General features: G+C 48.9%; 1 protein-coding gene across 1 annotated transcript in view; it reads right to left on the reverse strand.

Moving 5' to 3' along the window:
- Positions 1 to 22,643, reverse strand: part of BRPF3 (bromodomain and PHD finger containing 3) — a 28,812-nt gene extending 6,169 nt beyond the window's left edge. Inside the window, exons 1-11 of the mRNA XM_032203402.1 lie at positions 22,583 to 22,643; positions 16,060 to 17,462; positions 14,828 to 14,984; positions 12,806 to 12,937; positions 10,630 to 10,758; positions 9,939 to 10,251; positions 8,399 to 8,665; positions 7,753 to 8,229; positions 5,569 to 5,662; positions 2,717 to 2,814; positions 566 to 663 (exon numbers count right to left, since the gene is read on the reverse strand). Coding sequence (XP_032059293.1) covers positions 566 to 663; positions 2,717 to 2,814; positions 5,569 to 5,662; positions 7,753 to 8,229; positions 8,399 to 8,665; positions 9,939 to 10,251; positions 10,630 to 10,758; positions 12,806 to 12,937; positions 14,828 to 14,984; positions 16,060 to 17,444 — 3,150 coding nt within the window. The 5' untranslated portion in view covers positions 17,445 to 17,462; positions 22,583 to 22,643. The remainder of the gene's footprint in view (positions 1 to 565; positions 664 to 2,716; positions 2,815 to 5,568; positions 5,663 to 7,752; positions 8,230 to 8,398; positions 8,666 to 9,938; positions 10,252 to 10,629; positions 10,759 to 12,805; positions 12,938 to 14,827; positions 14,985 to 16,059; positions 17,463 to 22,582) is intronic.
- Positions 22,644 to 22,865: the final 222 nt, after the last annotated feature.

Here is a 22,865-nt window from a genome sequence, read left to right on the forward strand (position 1 = left end):
TGGCACTTCCTAGCACTAGCTGCACGTTATCCTACTTTGGAACTGAGCATGGTGCTCACTGAAGCCAGGTTTATGGATTTCACAGTAATAGTTAAATATCTAAAAAAGGATAAACATTAAGGAAGCACTGTTCAAAGGACTAGGTTCCAAAACATGCATGCATTCTCATTTTCAAGTCAAACATACAGCTATTGCAAGAGGATCTGTATATACCATAAGGCCAGCTGGGCACCTACATACACAGCTGTACTCACTGGGTAAGAAGATGTACAGGCAGTGAGACACCAGTGGCACCTGGTGCCTGCCTTTACAAAATTTAAGTCTTCTCATTCCTATAGTACTGCGGAGAGGAGAGGGAGAGGAGAGGGCTCTGAAACAATGAGCACAGGGAAAATAAACTGTGAAAATGGAAAAAAAACACAAAAAACAAAAAACAACACAAAACCCACATAGCACATGATTTTGAGAAGCTTTCCTTTTCTGTCTGGCTACACTGCACACTTGCACTGTGTTCTGGGGTACCTGCGCTGCTGCTACAGACTGCAAGAGAGCAGAAGGTACTTACCAAGGCAGGGTAGGAGGGATAGCCACGGCACTTGGCCCACACGAGCTCCAAGGGCTCCAGCTCAGCCTGACTCTCAAAGGCCATCAGGAGAGTCCTGCCTAAGGGACAGAAGGAGGCATGGCTTACAAGGGCCCAGGTGCCAGCATGGAGGTTGCAATAACACAAGAAACCACCCCATCACCTAACCCAGTCCTGATGGCTTGCCTTGTCTTGGTAGCAATCAGTTAAAGCAGCTGAATGACTGTTGCACTTAAAACACGTTGACAATATTTCTGTTTCAATTTCTTTTATCCTGTTTAGTTAGACAGCAAGCAGAGAGCTGGAATTTCACTTTTGCTGAGAACAAACCTACTGTCCTCTTATTTGTCACACAAAAGCATACATTTAGTCACTGACATGCACAAATGCACAATTCCAGAGCACTTCTCTTAATTAAGACAGAGAGCAAAATGGAAAGCCACTTATTGTTTGAACCTACATACATTTGGTATCCACATCCATACGTGGTAAGACACGCATCTCTTCCACAGTAAGTTTATGATAAATGGAACGTGCAATGAGACACAGCATGGCTCCAGTGAATGTCCAGCCTTTTTTATGGTGTGTCAGTACAGTTATGTTCTGCCTTAAGATAGTTGTTCTCCTAAATCATAGGTCTAAGTCCATGCACACACGTAGAATCATAATATCAGAGAAATCACAGAATGGTTTGGGTTGGAAGGGACCTTAAAGACCGTCCAGTTCCACCCCCAGGGACACTTTCCATTCGATCAGGTTCACCAAACTCTGCTTTGAAATGAATAGCTGTAACATTGATGAAATCAAATGGGTATAAAAGTGATGAATTTGGTCCATTACACTCCACCAAGCTAAATTCACCCTCAGTGGAACTGATGAAGCTGTATCTGAGATTGATTTGGACCTCTGCTCGGAGAGCTCCTTTTTATTCCTTGTAAATACGAATATCCAGCCAATTCTGATGTCACATACATTGAGAGTATTTGATCTCTGTAGGAAATGCCTGCTTCTCATTGACAGAAGTCTGTTAGCTACCAATTTTTTCAAACTCGGGTCAGAAACGTTGCAGGAGATCTATTCAAGAGATGAATAACTCATCTGCTAGCTCCTGGCCCTGGAAAAGGAGCAATCTTCATTACTGTGAGTTTTACAGCAGGCAGTGCTTCCTCTGGGGGGAATGGTCAATACTCTGACTTTACCACAAGTCAAACTGAATCTAGAATAAGCTGAATACACCCCAAATGAGTGCACTGCCAAGGCAGACCCGATGTGCTTCTCTGTTATTACATTCCAAGCGCATTCTTCTGTTAATGAAACGATGTTATAAAGCACAGAATCGTGTGATTCCAATTCTCCCAATACCAGCCCCTCTCTGTAAGCTTATCTCCAAAGCAGATTGCTGAGCACGAAGGGTCCAGGATGATAACAGCTCCCGCGGAGCCAGGAGCCAGTGCACAGGAGCTGTACAGAAGGGCACGGGCATACCGGGATGCCAAAGCTGAATTCTTATTTCAGAGACACCAGTGTAAACCAGCAGTAACTCTATCAATGACACACCATAACCAAGATGAGAATCTGGCCACGTGAGTGCTGGAAGAATGATGTGTTGCCTTGGGGAGCATTAGAGGAGTGTGACTTAATTACACCATTGGATAGCACAGTCAGACAAAGACAACGACTTTGTTACGAAGACCTTGAAAGCAAGGATAGCAATACAAGAGGGAAGAGCTGTGAAGTCATTTCCAGAGAGACCTCTCCTGTAATTATCATTTACTGTTTGTATTGCAGCATCATTAAGGAGAACTAGTCCCCTATCTGAAGAAGGCAGTGCCAGACACATTACACCAGATCAACAGAAAGCAAGTATCCGAGGAGAACACAGGGCACAAGCAATCAGCAAAAGTGAAAGCAGGAAAAACCCTTTATGCAACAGCATAAATTGGTAAAAAGCAGGGTGATAACACAGGGGCAGGTTAGCATCCTGACCGTGCCATCTGTGTGCTTCCAGGAGGGCTGGTTCCCAACACGCCCTGAGACCTGTTCCCCCTGCTTCAGGTGGGGTCTCAGCCCTATCGTGCTGTGGGACAGGAGCGAGGTGTTCCCCAAAGCAGAGTCCCCGTGAGCCACTCTCACCTGAGCTGCTGTAATCAGAGTCTCCGTTCACACCGTCCAAGAAGGGCACCCGAGAAAGAGCTGGCTTCCCTCGACTTCGCTTGGGAGGCATCAAACCACTGTTGGAACAGACAGGAAAAGCAGGGCATTAGGAAAAAATAGATTACCCCTGAACACACAGCCAAATAAATGGACTCCCCTGTTTAAAATACTGAAAAATAACTGCACTGGTGCATCCCTGATGTGAAAAGAACACCGAATACTTGAGCAAAACGTCTCTTCTGGTGCAGGAATGCTGGATGTTGTCCCAGCTTTTCCAAGAGTGACGAGGGGGGCCTTATACAAACCTCATTATTAACGTGAGGAAGAAACCCAGCAAGGACTACATGCTGGAGAGGTGATGCCGTGATGTTTGGCACTCGTGCACTCACCCAGTTGTGTGTAAACGTCAGAGAGGACAGAGCAGCCCTCTGGTACGATGCCAATCTATCAGCAACTGAACTCTATCAGCCCAAGTCCTGAACATCCTTTTACCTCCCTACTACACAGATTTCAGAAAATAGCACATCTCCATCTTAGGCAATCACATTTTTTTAACTTCTGGTAATTATTTTTTACAATTCTCTAATAACCACCCCATTCTGAGTGTATTTGGTGCTCAAAAAGACAGAGTGGAGAAAAAGCAGTAAACAGAGCTGCTCCTAAATAGAATAATTGTACAAGTTCTCCATGAGACATCAGCTTGTTTTAATTCCTTGTTTTGTGGGTGTCACACAGCTCTAATGTAATTTTTGCTATGTGAATTGCTTGCAATTATTGTAATAAGCACTTACATCGCACTTTTCATCTTCAAAGTACTTTGCAAACATCAACTAACAAGCCCCCACGCTCCCCTGTGAATTCGGTTTTGTCTCTCTCACTTCCAGATGGGGAAACTGAGGTAAATATAGCAGGGCCATGAGATCAAGACACGGTCTGAAAGCGAGTTTCTGGCTCCTTGTCCTGTTCTGAGTTCATCCTCGCCCCGTGAAGGATTTCTGCATGACTCAAGGGCTCCCATTTAAATGACATTACAACTCTGCGTGAATCCAGCTCTCTGCTTTTTGTTCCCATCCACGCAGCTTCTCGACTTACAATATTTTACTGCAACAGTTTCTTGTGAGATCATGGCAATATCCCACTTACAGGAGAGGCAGTGATGCTCAAGCTGAAGATTTGGGTACAAAACTCAGAAAAAAGGGGAGAGAGGAGGCGGTGTGTGGATGTCAGCTCAGAGAAGCATTAGAGGCCTTTTGCCTCCAAGGGGCTCAGCATCTGCTAAGGGAGATAACTCATCAAGGTGCTGCGTGCTCCCCTGGGGCTGCCCAGCCCCTGACAGTGGACATGGGATCGCTCTGCCACCATTTCCTGCCCTCACAGAGAGCTCATTCCCCCCAAACCCAGGCCTTGCCTCTTTCCACTGACACAGGCACCAGAAGGCCCTCAGGAGACAAAAACACAGCTCTGCATACCTGCAGGACACTGCCTGTTGCCTCGGGCCTTTCCAAGTATTTGCTAAAACATTTGAAGGAATTAAGGCGCATAATGGCTTATCTTTCTGTCCAAAACATGTCTTAAACAAAGATGTTCATGAGTTAAAAGGCCAACTAACAAAACACCAGCTCCTCTTGTGTGCTGCTCCACAACGCACACATTCATTTTTTTCAAAAGTTCTGGATGAAGAACACAGGGATCACCACAAAGTTTGCTTCAGGGTTAAAATGTTAATTTCAACCCCCAACCAACTATGCTGTAGCCAAATTTTAAGCCTTTGAAAACCTACTTATGATGGAAATACTAACCAAACCTTAGCTATATGAGTAAAGTTATGCATCTCTAACGTTTATGTGTTGAACCTAAAGAAAAAAGCTTCATAGCAGCTAACATTTAGGATCACTCTGCAAAGCAGAGTGAAGTTTTCATTTAAAAAATGCTCCTGGGACTCAACCCTGCTGCAGAATACTCTGTTACACAACAGACTGTAGTCTCAGCCCTAACAATGGGTGTGCACGGGGAATTTTACAATCTCAAGTGCCCAGCTACCACTGCAAGCTTGGGGTTTTACAGGACTAACTGAGCACATGCACTGGAAGGAAGCATAAAGTGACTGAAATTATTTCCCTACTGACAGGCCATCACCCTCAGGATCATCGAAGACAAGCAGAGGGCAATGACATGTCTAAGGCACTGCAAGTATTGCTCACATCAACCCTAGTTGCCCCTGTAGCCTGCACTCACAGCACACACTGCAGACAATTTTGGCACAATGTTGTATAACTTAGGTTTCACTGTGCAGTGAAAGGGTTGTGAAGTGTAAAGTCAGCGTGAGGAGGAATGGACAAGGAGATAAGACCAGAAAATGGGTATGGTACCATGGTACCTACTGCATCTGACCAAAATACAGACGTTTGCTTTCAGTCTGCTCAGTCCTGTCTGAAAGTTCTGTTTTTGAACTTCTGGAAGGAAGAAAGCAGCCGTTCAGTAGGTGGCAGAGGTTCAGTTTTGCCTGTGGTGCTGGGCTGGCCTTTTGAGATCAAAGGGTTTTCTGGCCTTGGCTCTCAAGAACCGCAGGAAGATACGCATCAGCAAAGAGGATGCGTACGTACTGAGAAACAGGAGTGTAACAGATGCCCACTTGCTTGAAAAATCAAGCAGTGTTCTGGGACCTAGAGCTTACGAGGACAGGATGGAGCCTGAGAAGCTTTTTTCTTTAGGTTCAACACATAAAATAACTATTTGGGCTGGGTTTTAAACAAAGAAGTTGAATGACAAACCCAAGCCAATAAATCCAGAGAGGAGATATTTTGGGGGAGCAGCTTAGCCCAGGGTCTTACCTGCAGGCTTCAAGCACCAGCCCACTGCCCAGGCCAGAGCCACACTCGGAGTCGGAGCCGTTTTCTGTGTGCTTCGCAAAGCCGTTGGTCACTCCTGCCAAGGAAACAAAAAGGGAATCAGCCCCAGGAAACAGCAACAACACACAGAGACGCTGCCAAAATTCGGGTAGGGTCCCTGCCTGCTGACCTGGAAAGCCAGGAGCAGTCACAAAGAGGATGAGTGCTTCAACAGGAGTTCCCCAGGCTCAGCTGGAACCCGAAGGTGACCAGAGAGAGGTATTTCTGCTCCCCACACCCGGGAAACTGGGCTGCCTGAAGAAGCAGCAAGTGCTGGCGAAGTGCCCTGGGTAGAAGCCCCCCCTCTTCCTCTCAGGCCAGTACAAATGTCACTGCAGTGGAATATTTCAATTCTGTGTCCCGGGCACTGACTGCACTGGAAATCTTACCTTTGCTGCCAAGTTTCCTGCTCCATGCACCAGAGGGATACCTACACAGGGAGCTGGCATCACCTCTGGGATTAGACAAGAACCAAATCTCCCCAGCACAGGCAGGAAAAAAAAAGGAAAAAAAAGGAAAAAACAAACAAACAAACAAAAAACCAAGACCAAGCACCAACCCAACACTGCCCTAAGAAAAGCAGAGCAGGCACAAGCAGGCAGACGACCACTGCCTTTACCCACCATAAACACAGCACGGGGGTCCAACAGTCCCCAGGTTTCCTGCAGGCTCCCTAGAATTCCATGAGCCACACAAAGGGCAAAATCGTGTCAAGGCCACTATTATTTCTCCAGCTTTAACACTGCCACTGCCACAGGGAGTGCATTTTTGGGCAACACCTTGGTGTGACAACCCTGATCATGATCACGCTGACCTGCCTCTGTGGTAACACAGACTTGGCATACCAGACACTCCCTCCAGTTAGGAGAAAACAATTGTGTTTGAAACAGTTGAAGGCACTGAATCACCAAAGCAGTGCTGCGATTCAGGAGAAAAACAGCAGTGCTTCTTCAGCAGAGGAAAAATATTACTGCCTAGTTATCACTGATTTTCCAGCACCCTTCCTGTATTTTTCCTTTTTTAATTTCAACTTCTCATTCTGAGCTTTATCCACTGTGGGTAACTCCTCTCTGCTTTAATTACTGGCACACAATGACAGTGTGTCCCTCAGCTAGCAGCTCCTCTTTGGAGAAGACATTCACATTTCCTTTAACCTGTCCTGGTAAGTCAACCCCAATGTGCAATTGCTTTCCTCCCACTCTCTATTTACGAACAACCTTCGACAGCCAAATAACTTTAAGATGGTATTTGAGGTATGGGCTGTCAAGCCTTACACATGGGAGCTGTCCCACAATGGCTGTTAACACAGAATTGGAAAGAAATCACATTGCTGTCACTCAGATGTTCCTTTTCACCTTGAATCTTTCTAAATTTGATCTCAGCTGCTTATTCTTGTTTACGGGGCTCTTTTGAAAAGGAACCTGTTTGGTCTTCCCACTAATTTTATCTGAGTCTCAGAACTGAGAGTACAGCTTGGTTTAAAGGCAGTGTTTACCATCTCATCTTACACGAGTGTTGTGTTACTGGTCCACTGCACACTTCCAAACAAACACATCACTTCTGCAGAAGGAAACCCTCGCTCCTCAGAGTAGCCTACTCAGCACAAAGTTTCCCATGAGGGCAGGAATGCCAGCACTTCTCAACCTTTACTACAGACCCTGCAATCTCCAGCCAGGTCATTCAGCATCTCTGCAAGCAGCTGGGCATGGTGGCTTGCTCTACAAAAAGTGGTGAACTCCTCTCAGCAGCCCTGCTGACTAGTGAAAGGAAGAATTACTTGTAACCCAATCGGGGTTTCATCTCTTTAGCGTTAAATGTCTAAAACGGAGCTGTGTAGAGCTGAACTAAGTTACCACAAACTCCCATGTATAGTCAGGGGAGAAAAGAGGTGCAGCTCATTATGGACATGTCTTGTCTGTCCCACTTTAGGAACCTACAGAAGAGGTGAGGCTTTCCTCAGGCACCTCTGGCTCTGGTGACTGTGTCCTCCAAGCACAAAGTGAGTTTCAGGTGAGCAGTTCACATGCAAACATCTTTACCTGGCCTCAGCGCTCCCACTCTCCCAGCCCTACCTAGCAGTTTCCAGGTGTACAAAAGGAAGAGAAACCCCAGGAATGAAGGAATCACCTCTCTGTCCTGCCTGCCTGGGCGACTTCTCTCCGTCGCTCTCGCTGTAACTCCTGCTCTGCGGCCGTTTCCGGGCTTGTCGCTCCCTGTCGCTCTGCCCGTGGTCCTCCCCGTTCTCCAGGGAGCAGTCCAAGCCCCTCTGCAGCTTCACCCCATTCTTAGCTTTTTTAAAAAGGACAGATGTCCGTCGGCCCACGCCACTGAAGGGGGGGCTGGTGGGGGTGTCCGCAGGCGGCAAGGCGAGTCCGTTCAGGCCATTGTCACTCAGCAGGCGCTGGAAGGCCTGGCTCTCCCGCTGCAGAGCCTTCTTGTCGAAGAACTCCCTGTCCGACATCACCTTCTTCTGCAGCTGGTTGAAGGACTTGGTTTCGTTGATGGGTTTGAGCGTCGGAGGGTCCTGCAGAGACTCCAGCTCCGAGAAGGAGGGTGCAGGGCCTGTGGGCTCCAGGGTGGGAGGGTGCGGGGGCTTGGCATCATCTGATAAAGGAACAAAGAATCTGCTTGAACATTTTAGAAAGAGTTATTCTCTAAACTACACAGAGTCACTCCTGTCTTCCACTAAGGCCACAGACAGGAGGAACAGCAGGTACTGGCTGTCGACATGCACTAGGAGAGTCAGAAGTAAAATCCTGTTGCAACCTCTCACCTTTCTCCCCTTCCTCATCCTCTTCCTTCACCGTTTTATCCAGCCCCTCTTCCCACGGCACAGGCTCCCCGTTGGGCATGGTCTTGTTCTGCTGTTGGGCCAACTTCTGCCGAACGGAGTTGATTTCCCGTCTCAGGAGCCGGATGCGTCGCGTCCGGGCACCACTGGACCGCATGGGGCTCACAATGTCTAGCTTCTCCAGCAGCTCCTTCAGCTGGGCCTCCAAGGAGAGGTGAGCCCGGTTCTCTGGCAGGAGGATGTTATCCACTGCAGCAAAAGAAATTGTAACAGTGAAGTGAAGGAGTAAGGCTTTTCAGAGAAGGGAATTCCACTGCTGCTATTTGGGACCACAGCCATGCCTCATTACCATTGATGCTATTTATGAACCAGTTGCTTTAGTTTGGGGATTTACAAAGTACTAGCCTTGGAGCTTGGACTTCCTTCCACTGGGTAAAGAGCAGCTGATTTAACTTGCACTGCCCTCCAGTTCCCGTTACTGTCCCAGGGATGGCAGTGAAAGAACACGTGTCTGCACCCTACACAAGACAGCTCCAGGTCCTTCACAGGCCTGCTGAAGTGCCAGCAACTGCTGGAGCAGGGCAGACAGCTGAGGGCTGCCCTATCATACACTAACATGAATTTCGTAACGGACTATCTGTATTTAGGAGGGTTGAAACATTTAGGAAATGAATCACAGACTGCAAGCTCCGAATGCTGGATGGCAGAAGTGTTCTGCACTAAGTTTAGCAAAGAAATTGTACACCGTTGCCAACCAGTGCTTGGGATCTGCATCCTGAGATGCTGATCTTGGCTGTGGGCATGGCTGGGGTCACACTGTGAACGGAAAGTCTCACCTAGAAGGATTGTTTGGGTCCCAGTACCGTAATGCCACATCATCTCCTCCCAGCCCTTAGGGCTCCATCTAATCTAGTTGGTCTATCCTTTATCAATTTGTTGCCTACCCTGAAAGGCTTTGCACCTCCTGTGCCATCCCAGAACAGGGGTGAAACCATGTCAGTTTTCTCATTCAGTTCTCCCTTATTATTTGTCACATTTGCAACCAAGAGAATCACAGAAACTGAGAAGGAAAATAGTCTCAACCCCTGAACAATACAGAGTTGGCTCTGTAACAAGCCACAGATATATAATGATTGTCGTTTTGATTTACAATGAAATATATGACCTTCCCTTAGAGCAAAAATCCTAGATCCACCTTTGCATTCTTCTTTAAAATACCAATTTATGATACACCCATAGCACAAATCAAATAACATAGGCAGGTACAAGGTTCTGAGGCAGATACGTACTAAAAGAGCTAGAACTAAGTTGCACTTAGCTCCGAGAGCTCAACTCACCTGAAAACCTGCTCTTTGAGGCTATGAAGGAGTTAGATATATGCTTAGGTAAATACATGGGTAGGAAACATTTTTTATGTTGAATGGTGGCTACAATTTTCACACAGGCTGTGTGACATGCTCAGAACAAAGTACATGGTTACGATCTATCCAGGAAAAAAAAAAGAAAATTAATCAACACTCACCATCCTCCCAAGAAAAGCGGTAAAAGTCCTCAGTTTTGGGTGACTCGGGCAGGTGAATCCCCACATCAGTGTCAAAGCCGATGCTTTCAGCCTGCCGCCGTGCATGACGCAATATCGCTCCTCCGAGGTCTCTGAGCCGGACAGCTGCTCGGTGGAAAATCGTGTCTTTAGCATTATACCTCATGCAGTTGGTAACTATAAGGTTAAAGTCTTCCTCAAACTCATCCAATGTTCGGTACAGGTGGGACTCCAGCTTCCGCCTCATGGTGGAAAAATCCATTGGGTTGGAAATGAATTCCAGGTAATCTGGAACCTAAACATATAAAACCTGTACAATTACAAAAACCATTTACTAGCCAACTAGAGCGCATCCATCATAAGCACTCTGAACGCCCTTTCCACCTGCAAGGGGCAGTGCCAGCAGTTTATTTGTGTGTCACCCAGTCAGGGCAGACACATCCTGTCTCTGCAAAACACTACTTGTCTGAGATGCGCTGAAGCTTCCAGAAAACAAAACCCTGTTTTGGCCTGGAAGGATCCCCACACTGTGAGTCCTCTTTGAGATATTCTTCTGTCCACCAGCAGCTTGGGACAAGGTGGTTTGTGCTGCCCGGGTTATGACAGCACATGAGCTTCTGCCCAGCAACACCTCATCTCCAACCCGTCAGACACCCCTAGGAAAGAGACTTGCCTCATTCAGGTTAACGGGCTCTGCGAAGATCTGGGCAGCATCCTTCTCCTGCAGCAGGTCCAGCGTCGTGCGCAGAAGGACATTGAAAGGCGTCAGCTGTAGCTCCATAGCAGCCTGCTGAACCTTGACCTGGGAACGGGAAAACGGCGATGAGGACAGTTATCGAGGACAGGATATGCAGATAGCATCTCCCTCTTGTTTCTCCTGAATCATCAACCCAGCCTCACTCAATGGTGGAAACCTCAGGTCATCATGCCACTGGCCTGCTAGACTCACTGCTGAAGAATTTCTGGCAAACAACTTGTCTTTTCCATGTGCACGATGCACATTAGCAGACAGCACTTTGCAGAGCCTGATTTCAGGGTCCAAACTTTTTGCATGGGGAACTCCTTCTCATCCCATCTCATAAAGCCAAGCAAGAGGAAACCCCATGAACTTGAAAGAGAGTAGAACTAAAACTGAAAACAGGAAGAAGTTTTTCATGCCTGGTAAATTATCCTGTAGAACTCCCTGCCTCGAGATATTATTATGCCAATTAGCAACATTACAAAAAAGTTAAAACTATGTAGGCGTTTACATGAACAACAACACTCGTAATTAGACGAGTGAACATAAACAAAGTTCAAGACACATGCTCTCACACTTCAAGGCAGAAGCCACACCACAATAATGGTTAGAAGCACGTGAGTTTCATTGTACAGTTTCTTACTCCATTCTTTATGGAGTCCCTAATGCTGTCTTGATTTCAAGCTAACAAGTTGTAGCACCAGTTTGGTCTCTTACACTGAAACTCTATTCAAAGGAAACTGGAAAAGGATAGAGGTATTTATTTCTCCTTTAACATTTTAATTTCTTTGATCTTGTAATCCATCATTATGTCATTAAATCAACCACTTCAATAGGAAAGGAAAGCAAGTCTGTTTACACAAAGCAAACTGTATTTGATGTGCTCAGCAACAAGACAGCATCAATAGGAGAATGAATGAAGGCAGATAAAGCGACCTTTAAATCAACAGCATGACCACACTCTTCCCCCAAAACAGGAAAGAACCTGAACAAAGAGTCAGAACTCTGGAACATCCCTGCCACTCACCTAAAGGCTGGGCTGGGCTGGAGCTCCAACCAGATGCACTTTTCTGTGATACCATATCCATTTCTAAAGCACACTGCAGTTTCAAAAAGCTTTTATGGATTTATCCAACTGAGATATGGATACACCAAGATATCAAAAGCAAACAGATACAAAGCTCAAGTGATTTTTTTTAATCCTCCTACCTAAAATATGTCCACACAGCAAGCAGGACTGAGCCACTGCTATAAATGAGAGATATCACAGCAAATGAACCAGTGCTGGCATCAAGAGGCCTGCAGAAAAGCCGTGGGCAGTTTCTGGACATGAAAAAAAACAGCTTGCAGAGGGGCCATGATCACAGAGGATGCTGATTTCCCCGTCTGGCTCCCTGCAGTGCCTAGCAGCAGGGAGAGCACCCAGGCAATGCCTGAGGGCATGCATTCAGGCTCACGTGTGCAGGTTGAGTCTTTCATGAAGCTGTCCTTGAAGATACCTTGTGCCAGAGAGCACAGCTGTGGCTGCACCGTCTGACCAGGGGTGACAAGGAAAGACCCTCAACAGGCAGAGCTGGCAAGCAGAGGAGGTAACTTTAACCAGTGCAACTGCACACAGGTCAAAGAGGGAACTGGAAAATTTAGTAAATTAACCTTAAAACTGCTTCTTCTCAAAAAGGATACTTAGAGGGCAAAACATGGGAATTTTTAGATATAGAAATGAGCAGAATTGTGATTTAGGCCTTTTTCTGGAGAGGGTGTTACCAACATCCTGAAATAAACATTAAGGGAGATCCAATTTCTACTCTGCAGAACACCTAGTCCATGCCCAGGACAGAAAAAGAAGGGCTGTTGGAGGTCATGAATACAATTCACCGTTAGTTATGCAAACACATTTCCCCAGCGTTCTGCAGCCCAGCACTGGTCCTGGGGGCAGAGGCTGTTATGGACATAGGTGCTGAGCGAGAGGTGGCTGCTCTGCACATCCCCAGGTCAGACTCTATGAAAAGAGGAAAAAGCTCAAGAAAAACCTGCCGTGCTCCTCTGCCTTCTGCAACACAGGGTGCTTGCATAGGGCTGAAGCAGCAGCCTGACAGCCCAAGGTACCTACCTGTTCCCGTTTGAGCTTTTCCCTCTTACGGATGAGCTCGATGAGCAGCCGTGCCCGCTCCAAGTCATGTCGCAGTTTCTGCCAGTACTTCAGCTCTTCCTTCACTGCACTGGTCTTCTCATCCTGCTCCTTCTGTAACACATAACAGCGGGGCGAGATGAAAAACACAACTGGCTTCCTCTGTTTTCTCCTCTTTTCTAGGTGTCCCCCATGCACCGCTCTAATAGCCTGACTCTTCTCTCCTTGTCTCTTGTTCAGATTATGTCGCCTCCTCCCTGCAGTGTTTAGCTGTCTAACAAACGTAACATCAGCCCTTCTGGATTTTGCATTATCTGTGAAGTTTGGCCTAAATCATACCGTAGCTACTCTAGGAAAACACTTCAGTGCTTGCTCACTTCTGCTCTCCGTGCCTTTATATCAAAGTTCATTACAGAGGCTGGAAATTCTTTTTGTTGGCTGCTGTGCATTGAAGAGGCAGCCCAAAGGGTTCACAGTACAAAGGCAAGGCGAGCAAAAGCATTGGAGAAAAAAAGCTATTATTATCCTCTTTGTAACCAATAGGAAATTGAGCCACGGAGAGATTCGCCAAAACACAAAGGAACAGCCAACGCTGGGAGATGAGCTCACACCTTCCAAGACACAGTTCAGTGGTTTCACAATGCAATCATCCTTCCTCTCCTAAATCTGCAGCTTTTCACATGGTTTTGAGGATACAGCTGAGGTGCACATACTTTTGCCTTACTGCCAGGAGAAGGATGATAAATGCTTTGCATGATCTCGATGGCTTATATTTGTAGAACATTTGTCTTTAAGAACTTACTTATGGCAAATTGTTAACTTAATACAGCAAGGAAATGCTGAGTTTCCCCAAGCTCCAGGCTGATGAGTGGGAAATATTTGTTTTATTATTCATCCAGAGCTTTCCTGATGCAAACTGAAAGCCTATAAATTCCTCCAACTACAGTAAAACTAAATGTGCACAACACACACAATACCTACTACCTGCCTATGTCACAGGGCAGAGTCTTACTATTTCATTACGTCACCAACTACTTCTCGTGCCAAACACAGCACTGTTTAACAGCATCACGTCACTCTGGGATGCCAGCTCAGAGGAGGAAGCAAAGAAGCCCAGAGCTGATGATTATGTGCAAACTTTCATGTGAACGTCCATGGGAGGGTCAGAAATTCAAGCTGCAGGAAGAATGATCCAAACTGGAATTTAGCCAGGACTCTGGAGCTAACACCCATTTTCCTGAGGAGAGGATCTTTAATCACGAGAGAGGAACGTGTTTCTCTGACTCATCTGAGAGATGAGGCTACCGAGGGCCCGTCACGCCTCTGCACAATCCCAGGTCTCCTGACTCAGGTGGAAAACTCTTACCTGCTGGCTCATCAACACTAATTCTGGTGGCAGAGTGGACATCCCCACTGGTACACTAATGCAGCTATTCAGGCATGAGCATACCCAGAGAACAAAAGTAACTCAGGAAGAGCCACCATCCTCCTCCTCTTGGAGAGGGACTCTTTATGAGGGCGTGTAGTGATGGGACAAAGTGTAATGGCTTTAAACTAAAAGAGGGTAGATTTAGATTAGATATTCAGAAGAAATTATTTACTATGAGGGTGGTGAGGCATGGGAACAGGTTGCCCAGAGCTGTGAATGCCCCATGTCTGGAAATGCTCAAGGCCAGGTTGGCCTGGAGGTCTCCAGTTTGGATGGGGCTGTGAGCAACATCTGGTTGGAGGTGTCCCTGCCCATGGCAGGGGGATGGAACTGGATGATCTTTAAGGTCCTTTCCAGCCCAAACCACTCCATGATTTTATGACTGTTAGAATTCTTCTTTATGTTCTTCCATGCCTAACTCCTGACTAACAATCCAGGCTCATTAAACAATTCTGTAAGTGCACAGGCGAGGCAACCCTCTGCCTGTTTCACCCTTCCCAGCTATGCAACAAGTGCACCCTCCCAGGCTGTGTGTTTGCCATCCCCCCAGGTGGATCCAGCCCACAGCACGGTACCTGCTCCGCATTCCTCTGGGACTGGAGGTGCGAGTGCAGGCGCCGGATCAGGGGCACCCCATTCCTCGCTTGGCGCTTCAGCAGCCAGTAGTTGTGGAGCCTCTGCATGAACTGGTTCTTCCTCTGGAGGGAGAGGCCACTGCAGATTTTGTTCAGCCTAAAGGAAGCAAAGAGGCGTCATGGAGCCAGCTGCAAAGCAACGGTAACCCCGCAGACCCTGGTGATGCCACCAGGTTCCTGATGAGGCTTTGTGGTGGGCAGCTTTGAGGCTGAGTGTCGATGCATGCCCCGATCCACACCTGCAACGGGCACAACCTGGGGGCTCTCAGCCATGAAGATGTACGTGCTTGCTTTTCAGAGCACATCCCTATTTCAGTAGCAGCTTGGCTGGAGGGTCTGACCAGGGACATCACTGCACAGTCAAAGCATGCAATCCCCCATTCAGCTCCAAGCAGTAACCTGGAGCTGAAAAAAACTATTTTTCAACAACAGCTGAAAAAGCAAAAACTATTTTCAGTGCCAGAATAACTTTACTGAGGTCATTGAAGTTTTATGTCATGAAGCCGGAGCCTGGGAAACTAACTTGACAGGAGTCCAGGAGTAATATAGTACCTATTTTAACCTTTTCAAACCATTCATTAGATTATACACGGTGCCTTATCAGCAGTCTTTCAAAGCTAATCTGCTGAAATACTGGCGACACATCACCGCAACTCCTCAGGCACCAAATGAGAATTCATCACTACCTAATTCTGCACGAGAGAGCTGGGAGAAAAAACACACAGCCAGATTCAAAGCTGCTTGCAACACTGACAAGTTTGACATGCTCTGTATTAAAAGGAGGAATTAAAAAAACGACGAAATGAGAAGTTTAAAAGAAAATCAATAGGAGGATGACCCCTAATCGCCTGCCAATGTGTAATGCCTGAAGTATTTTAAAAACACCTTCACCGCCATCCATGTAAATTTGGTTGCTAGATGGATGGTTGCTAGATGCCTGTTAGGGACTACTGAAGATACTGCATTATGTGACAGTTTGGGACTGCTGCTTGACAAGGCAGGGAAACCAGTGTGCCGCTGACACTTACAGGGAAGAACGCTGGTGAGGAGCACAATCTGAACCCAGGTGTTGCCAGGTTTTGACTGAAGAGAGTGCTCCAAGTTCAACAACCAGAGGGACCGAGTCCTCAAACAGACCCATCCAGCTCCTGCTGCCCAGCTCCAACACTCACCTGTAAGAGGGAATTTGTGCAACTGTCACCATGGGCACAGACGAGCGCCCATCAGTCGCATCGCCGGGCTCCTTTTTGATCTTCTGCTTCAATTTCACTTGGTTCTTTTTCAAGGACCCTTTGGGAGGGCCAGAATGGGCTTCCTCCTCTCCCTCCTCCTTCACAGTGTCCTCCTGCCTCTCACCGGCAGCAGCTGGAGCCCCTTTTCTCACCGTCCCAGGAGGGGAATGGCTCTCACAATAAGCAGTCTTGCGCACGGTGAACGTTGTGCCATTGATGCTGGTCTCTCTCATGGGTTCAATCTTCATGAAGAGACCGGCCCGCTGGGCACAGGTGACATGGAAGGCAGTGTAACAGTTCACCTTGTGGCACTGGATAGCAGCTCCCATGCCCTTCTGCTTGCAGATATAGCACGTGAGCTTCCACCGAGCCGGGGGAATGTTGTTTATCCCTTCAATGGGCTCCAGGAACACAGTGTTTGCAAAACAGACCTCCGGAATCCAGATGGCACAAACCACGTGAGCCCAGCGGCCATCGCTGGTCTGCTTGAAAGCTCCACCTTTGTTCGGGCAAAGGACACAATCCACGGGGCGAGAAGGAGACTGTAGGCAGCAGCGGCAAAGCCACTGCCCCTCGGGGATGTAGGGCACGCCGTAACACTCCTGGTGCACGGCCAGATTGCAGATATCACAGAACAGGATGACGTTGCTGTTGTGACACTCATCGTCCATGCAGACGCAGCAGAAGGCATCCTCATCGATGAGGGACTGCTGAGCCCCGTTGTTCCGGCTCTCGAGGTACGACTCCTTTTCCAGCCGGTCCACCAGCAGCTCAAAAGTGTCAGCAGAAACTGTCCCGTAACCATCATCCCTTCTCTTCTCATTGACCATTTCCAGCCAGGCCAGATCCTCCTCATCCATGTCATACTCCACCTCTGCATCGAGGTCCTCGGGAGGTTTCTCAATGTATCGGTAGTAGGCGGCAGGGAGAGGGGGGGCATCCGGCTGGCTGAAGATGTCCACCACACGAAAGTTGGGCTGGGGTAAGTGTAAAGACGTCCCTGGTGCGTGTTTGGAGCAGGACTCCTTCTTCTTGCCTTTGGAAGGTGTTTTCTTGGATTTGGAAGGGAAAAGGGGCTGCTCGCTGTTTTCCTTGTTGCTGTTGCACTCCGTGATGTCCTGGGCAGTCAGCTCATCCTCGGTGATGATTTTTAAGGGATCATAGATGCTGATGCGGTGAAGCCGCCCATCGATGTCTACTTCCACGATCCGCTGGGCCTGAGCATACGTCAGCGTCTCCCGAGTCGGCGAGCACTTGAGGCTGTAGGGAGAAGGAGAACGCCTCCCCTCCAAGTTCTGCCGGGACCTCCTCCGAGGCTTCCTCATTGCTGCAGCCCAGGGTCCCTGCAACAAACCAGCACCAGCGTAAGCCAAGGAGACAACCAAACAGCAGCAGCACAGACTGAAAAAGCCACACGGCACCGCAACAGAAAAACATTTCCACTAAAGACCCCAGCAGTTTCAGGCTTGCTGAGGTTTCTTCACTTTCTTAGCTACAAGCAAGGACCAGATATATCAATCATTTCTTGCAACGCATATCACAGCAACGCACAGCACCCTCCAACGTTCTCTACGTGCATGCCAGGAAATGTGCATACCCCCATAGTACCAGCTGAGAAGAGCTGCAATGTGTTTTCCAGCACAGCATCTAAACACTCTGCTGTGCATTCAGGTCAGCAAACCGCTCAGATCCCCAGGAACTCAAACACCACTTATTCCATCTGCTTGCACCGTTCACACGCTTAGTTCACACAGGCCAAGTTCTTCTCTCTGTTCTCTTGCCCATGACTTTTCTTTTATATCCTCGACAGCACACACAATGTGCTGGATGTTTTCCAGGCCTAAACGAAAGCGCTGTTCCTGCCCTATAAAAGCAGTTCCTTATTTTTTGTGTGTGTGGCTGAGCTCCACGTGAGAAAACCAGCAGCGCTCCCTCAGTCCTGGCGGGAGCTCACCCACATTTCCCACCTCAAGGCTGCCGCTGCCACTCCTTCCTTTCCCACACCGTGGATGCAAAAAGTGTTCTTTTTGCTCCAGTTTTGCTTTCCCTTCTCCTGCAGATGTAGCTGTTCCTTACACCACTCCGCAGACACAACATGCTGAAATGACCCACGTCCCTCGCATTATGCAAAAAGGGTCAGAGAAGCCCAAGAAGAACCACAGGATGAACCGAGCAATGGGTGCTAGCTGCGCATCCCTTCTGCTCTTTGGCGGGATCTACAAGGAAGCAAAGGGGAATGAGCAGCACGGACTTACTGGCTCTGGCTCAGCATCAGCCCCTCTGGAGCCACAATCCATGTTCAGGCACCCGAGCTGGTTCTGCGTGCAGGATCCCAGCGGTACAAGCAGGAAAGCAGCAAGACACCTTCTGGACCGAGCTGTCCCAGGAGCTGTGCAATGGTATTCGCACGGAGCCTTAACTAAAAGCCCACGCCAGCTCTGCCCTCGCAAATGGCTAATCAGCAACTGAGATAATTATTTGAGAGTCGGCTCCTGACGTTAAGGAGGTGCCCGGCAAGGGGGAGCGAAGAAGCCTGGAGCGATGAGAAGAGCTGGGGGAGGATGGAAACACGGCAGCAGGAGCCCAGCGCTCTCAGGGCTAAGGAGGGAGGCAGCAAAGAGGGAAAGTGGAGAGGAAGCCAAATGAGTAATGCAAGGGAGAAAGACAGTGTCAGGGATGGGAACACGAGATATGGGAAGAAACAGGCCGAGGAGGAAACAGGCCGAGGAAAGAGGGAGAGGAGGAAAAGAAAAGCAAATGTAAAATCTCCCCAAGAAGATAAGCTGCCCCAGAGCTTATCTGTTGCTGCGCAGAGGCCTGAACCAGCACCTCACCCTCATTTAGAGCATTCCACACTTGCAGCCCTTTTCTGTGGGACTTGCAGACAAGAAAAACCACTACAAAAACACAATTTGCGTTTAGCTGTTGCATTATTTCTGCTCTGTGATGGATATAACCTCACAAAACCTCATCAGAGCGAGCAGCACCTCAAGGGACCAGTGCCTACAAGAATTCATGAAGTTATCCAAGAAAGGAGTAACAAATTCCAGGAGTGACACATTTCTCTCAAAAGTACTGGCTGTTAACCATGGGAGCAAGCCATGGTATAACACGTATGCTGAGAAACAAACAGGCTTTGGGAAAAGTTTCTAAATCCTCCTTTGCATCCACAGAAATAAGCTGCACGTGCCAGTTTCAGTAAGCACGCCCATAATGATGGAGTCTGAAAGCACAGCTTAAGCACAGATGCAAAATACGAGAGGGCAATTTCCACCTGCAAATATAGATATCATGATTTCCAGGATTTTTGCCTTAAAACGCTACTCAGCCACTTGATCAGCAGACTGCAGAAATGCAACTGAACTTGTCCCAGATAAACTCCAATTGCTTCAACCAGTAGCAAAATAAAAGAATTTTTAAAAAGGGTATAAAGGCAGCTTGATGTACAGATAAAAAAAAAAAAAAAAAAAAAAAAAGAAAACCCTGCTGACATAAGGCTCTCTTAACTGAGGAAGATGTTGGAGGCAAAAAGTTACACGAACAAAAAGATATTGGAGGATAAAGGAATTAGAATGACCTGACCACAGTCGTTATTAATATTGTGTTCAGGAAAAACAAAGCATTAGCCAATTGCTGGGAGTGCAGAGAGATTAGAGGTTTGCTTTTTAAAACAAAACAACAACAAAAAACAAGCACCCCAAGGAAGGGTTATTTTACCTGTTGATGGAAACAGCAAGGGTACTGCATTCTTGTAGCTTTAGTGAAACAATCAGAATATTGTCTGGAGAAATTACCCCAAGTGGGTTTTCTACTGACTGTTATAAACCAACCCATTTGTAAAACACACAATTACTTAACGCTACACAGAAGGATCTAAAATGGTACGGAAATTGCTGCCAGCAAGAACTGAGTGCCTGGGATAAGACATGCCAGCTGATTTCTAAAAGGTATCTAGATATTAGGAGAGACACAGCTACCCACCTCCAAAATGCCTTGAAAGCAGCCATGAAACGAACTCAGACACACTGCACTGAACACTGAGACCTTGTCTGCAACACAGAAACTTCTAAGAAGCAATCTAGGAATGTTTTGATCTTCTTGGCACACTTGAAAACATCTCCCAGCCACATATAAAAATAATCCCTCTGCAAACAGCATCCGTGCACGCTGAAATGCTAAAGAGATTTGACTTCAGCAGGGTTAAACGCTGTTTCAACCCATGCTGTTTCTGTCCTACCATGGACAAAGGTTGTTGATGTAAAAGCAGAAAGTTCAAAGAGTCGTCCTCTTGCTGTCGCCAGTGTGCTCAAGGCTTTCCAAAAACCTCCCATAAGCCATTTCCGCTGGGTATTGCGCCAGGAACAGGGGGATAGGTTCCTAGAGAGCACAACTGAACAAACAACGTGGCTAAAACGCACAAAGCTGCCAGAGCTTAATTTAATTCTATCCCACCAGTTTGCTCAGAAATGGCTCAATTCTCTCCAGCAGCAGTTTTCATACCTGTGGCCCAGAAATGCCTGGGGTCTAAAAAGGGAACTAACAAAAACAAGCTCCATCAGGAGACTTAAATGTACTACAGGGGTGTAGACAGCTCCACTTAAAAACAGGGAGAGATCCACATTTTATTGCAATACAGGCCCCTATTGTATATGCAGCCTGGAAAAATCCAGCACAAGTGGATCCTCTAACAGGGCTAAATGTCGCTGTGCTTTACACCCATGCAAGGCTCCTCTGAGGACCAGAGGCACCCGCTCACACCTCAGGAGCCCTCAATCTCCTTCCCAGCCCTCCTTAACTCCTGCAGCCCTTCTTTCTGGCCTCGCCATGCAGATGACCAAGGATTTTCTGTCCAGCACCAGGTTTCTTTGCTAACCTGCAGAGGTCACAAGGCTGGAGCTCAAGGCAGTGATGCTGGGGGAGCTTCTGGGCCATTTCCAGCATGGCGTGTGGATCCCAGAGAAGAGCTAGGTCCCCTGCTGATGAAGATCTTAGTGATTTAAAGAGAGGAAAGCTACCTGGACCTCGGCAGGAGGCAGATGGGAATAGTGCTGCTCTCACTCCACTCCAAAGCATCCTGACCATGCTGACTACGGCTGATACAGCCCTAAACAGCCCGGTTTTAGTTAAGGCTTAGCCTGGTGTTAGCAGCAAAGGCCTCTCCCCGGGACACCAAGTCAGACACGAGGCCTGGAGCCGTTCGTCCTCCCACTCCTCAGCGCCGTCCTGTGCTGGCAGCGCCCCAGCCCTGGGCAGCCGCCTGTTGCTGTTTGCCCTGATTTTAAATCTGCTCCCGCGTAGCAGGGATCGAGCACCTACAGAGCTATTTAAGAAACGTATCCGTGAAATAACAGCAACAGACACCACAGGAGAGAAACCGCCTGAGGCAGCCGCGTCCCCTCTCCACCACATGGCTCCTTCTCTTGCCAACCAACAGCACCAAGAGGGCCAAACTCCTCCACGTGCCCACAGTGCCCATGCTTCTCTACAGACCCACATGAACCCCAGACCCTGTGAGTCCACCCCAATCCCTACAAAGCAGCCTCAGGAATTGCTGAGAGCTTTCGAGCTGGTGCATGCTCCGGCACACAGTGATCAATCCCTGAATATTTCTGTAATCGAACAGAGCCGTGGCACACGCCAGGAGTTGCGCCAAGCCGCAGGAGGTGAGCTCTGTGTGGACATGGTTGGGTGCGACACGTTTATGGCAGGCTGGGGGTGAAGTTTAAAGGGAAGCCTGGTCACAGCTGCAGCCCCCCGATGTGGCAGGTGCCAGCTGGGGGCAACTCTTGGGAGCTCCTGGTTGCTGCCAAAGCCATGGCAGCCCCTCAGGCAGCCCTGGTTACAGCCAGAGAACTGGGGCAAGGCACAGCAGGATCCCTGCACAGCCACAACGGCGCACCCATGGGTGCAGAGGGCGAGGCGGCTGCGCTGAGCTCTGCCCGTTCTCAGCACCCCGGGGTGCGAAAAAAGTCCCCAAGGAGCCCCGGAGCTGGGCGGGAGGGGGAGCGAGAAAGAGCGCAGGAAAAGCCAAGCCGCTATTGGCTCCCGCCGCTGTCCATCCCGGCCCCGCCGCCAATCCCAACGCGAGGCGCCGCGGGCCTAACGGAGGGCGCGCCCGGCCCCGCCCTTGGGCCAATAGCGTGGGAGAAGGTGGGCGGGGCCGCCACCGGCGCCGTGCTGAGGGGGAGCCAAGATGGCGGCTGGGGGGGGCTCGGCGGCCGCGCCGCTGCCCGGCCCCGCTCCCCCGGCCCCGCCGCCGCCGCCCACCGCTCGCTGAGAGCCGCGGGCCGTTAAGCGGAGACCGAGCCGGGGGGGGACCGGCCGCGCTGCTTGAAGCTCCCCCCGGCTCCTTCCCGCCCTGCCCGGTCACCTTCCCGCGACCCCAGCGCGGGGGGTGCGTGAGGGAGGAGAGCCCCTGAGGGAAGGGGGGGGGGGGGCCGCGGCCTGCCGCGCACCGCGTTACCTGCCCGCTCCAGCGCTCTCCGCCGGTGCCGCCGCCTCCTTTTAGGATTTTTTGGGGGGGGTTCTCCTCAATTTTTTTTTTTTAAAGCAAACCTTTCCGCCTCCCAACCCCCCCCCCCCCCCCCCCCCCGTTGGGGCGGACGGGCTCACCCAGCCGGCGGCGGGAGGGGAGGGCACAAGATGTCGGCTCCGTCCTCTCCGGCAACCGCCGCCTTCTCCTCAGCGCCGCCTCCTCATGCCGCTGCCGCCGCTCCGGCCCCCCCGGTGCCGCTTCTCCTCTCCCC

This window comes from Aythya fuligula, chromosome 25 (assembly GCF_009819795.1).
Source record: "Aythya fuligula isolate bAytFul2 chromosome 25, bAytFul2.pri, whole genome shotgun sequence".
Lineage (NCBI taxonomy): Eukaryota > Metazoa > Chordata > Aves > Anseriformes > Anatidae > Aythya > Aythya fuligula.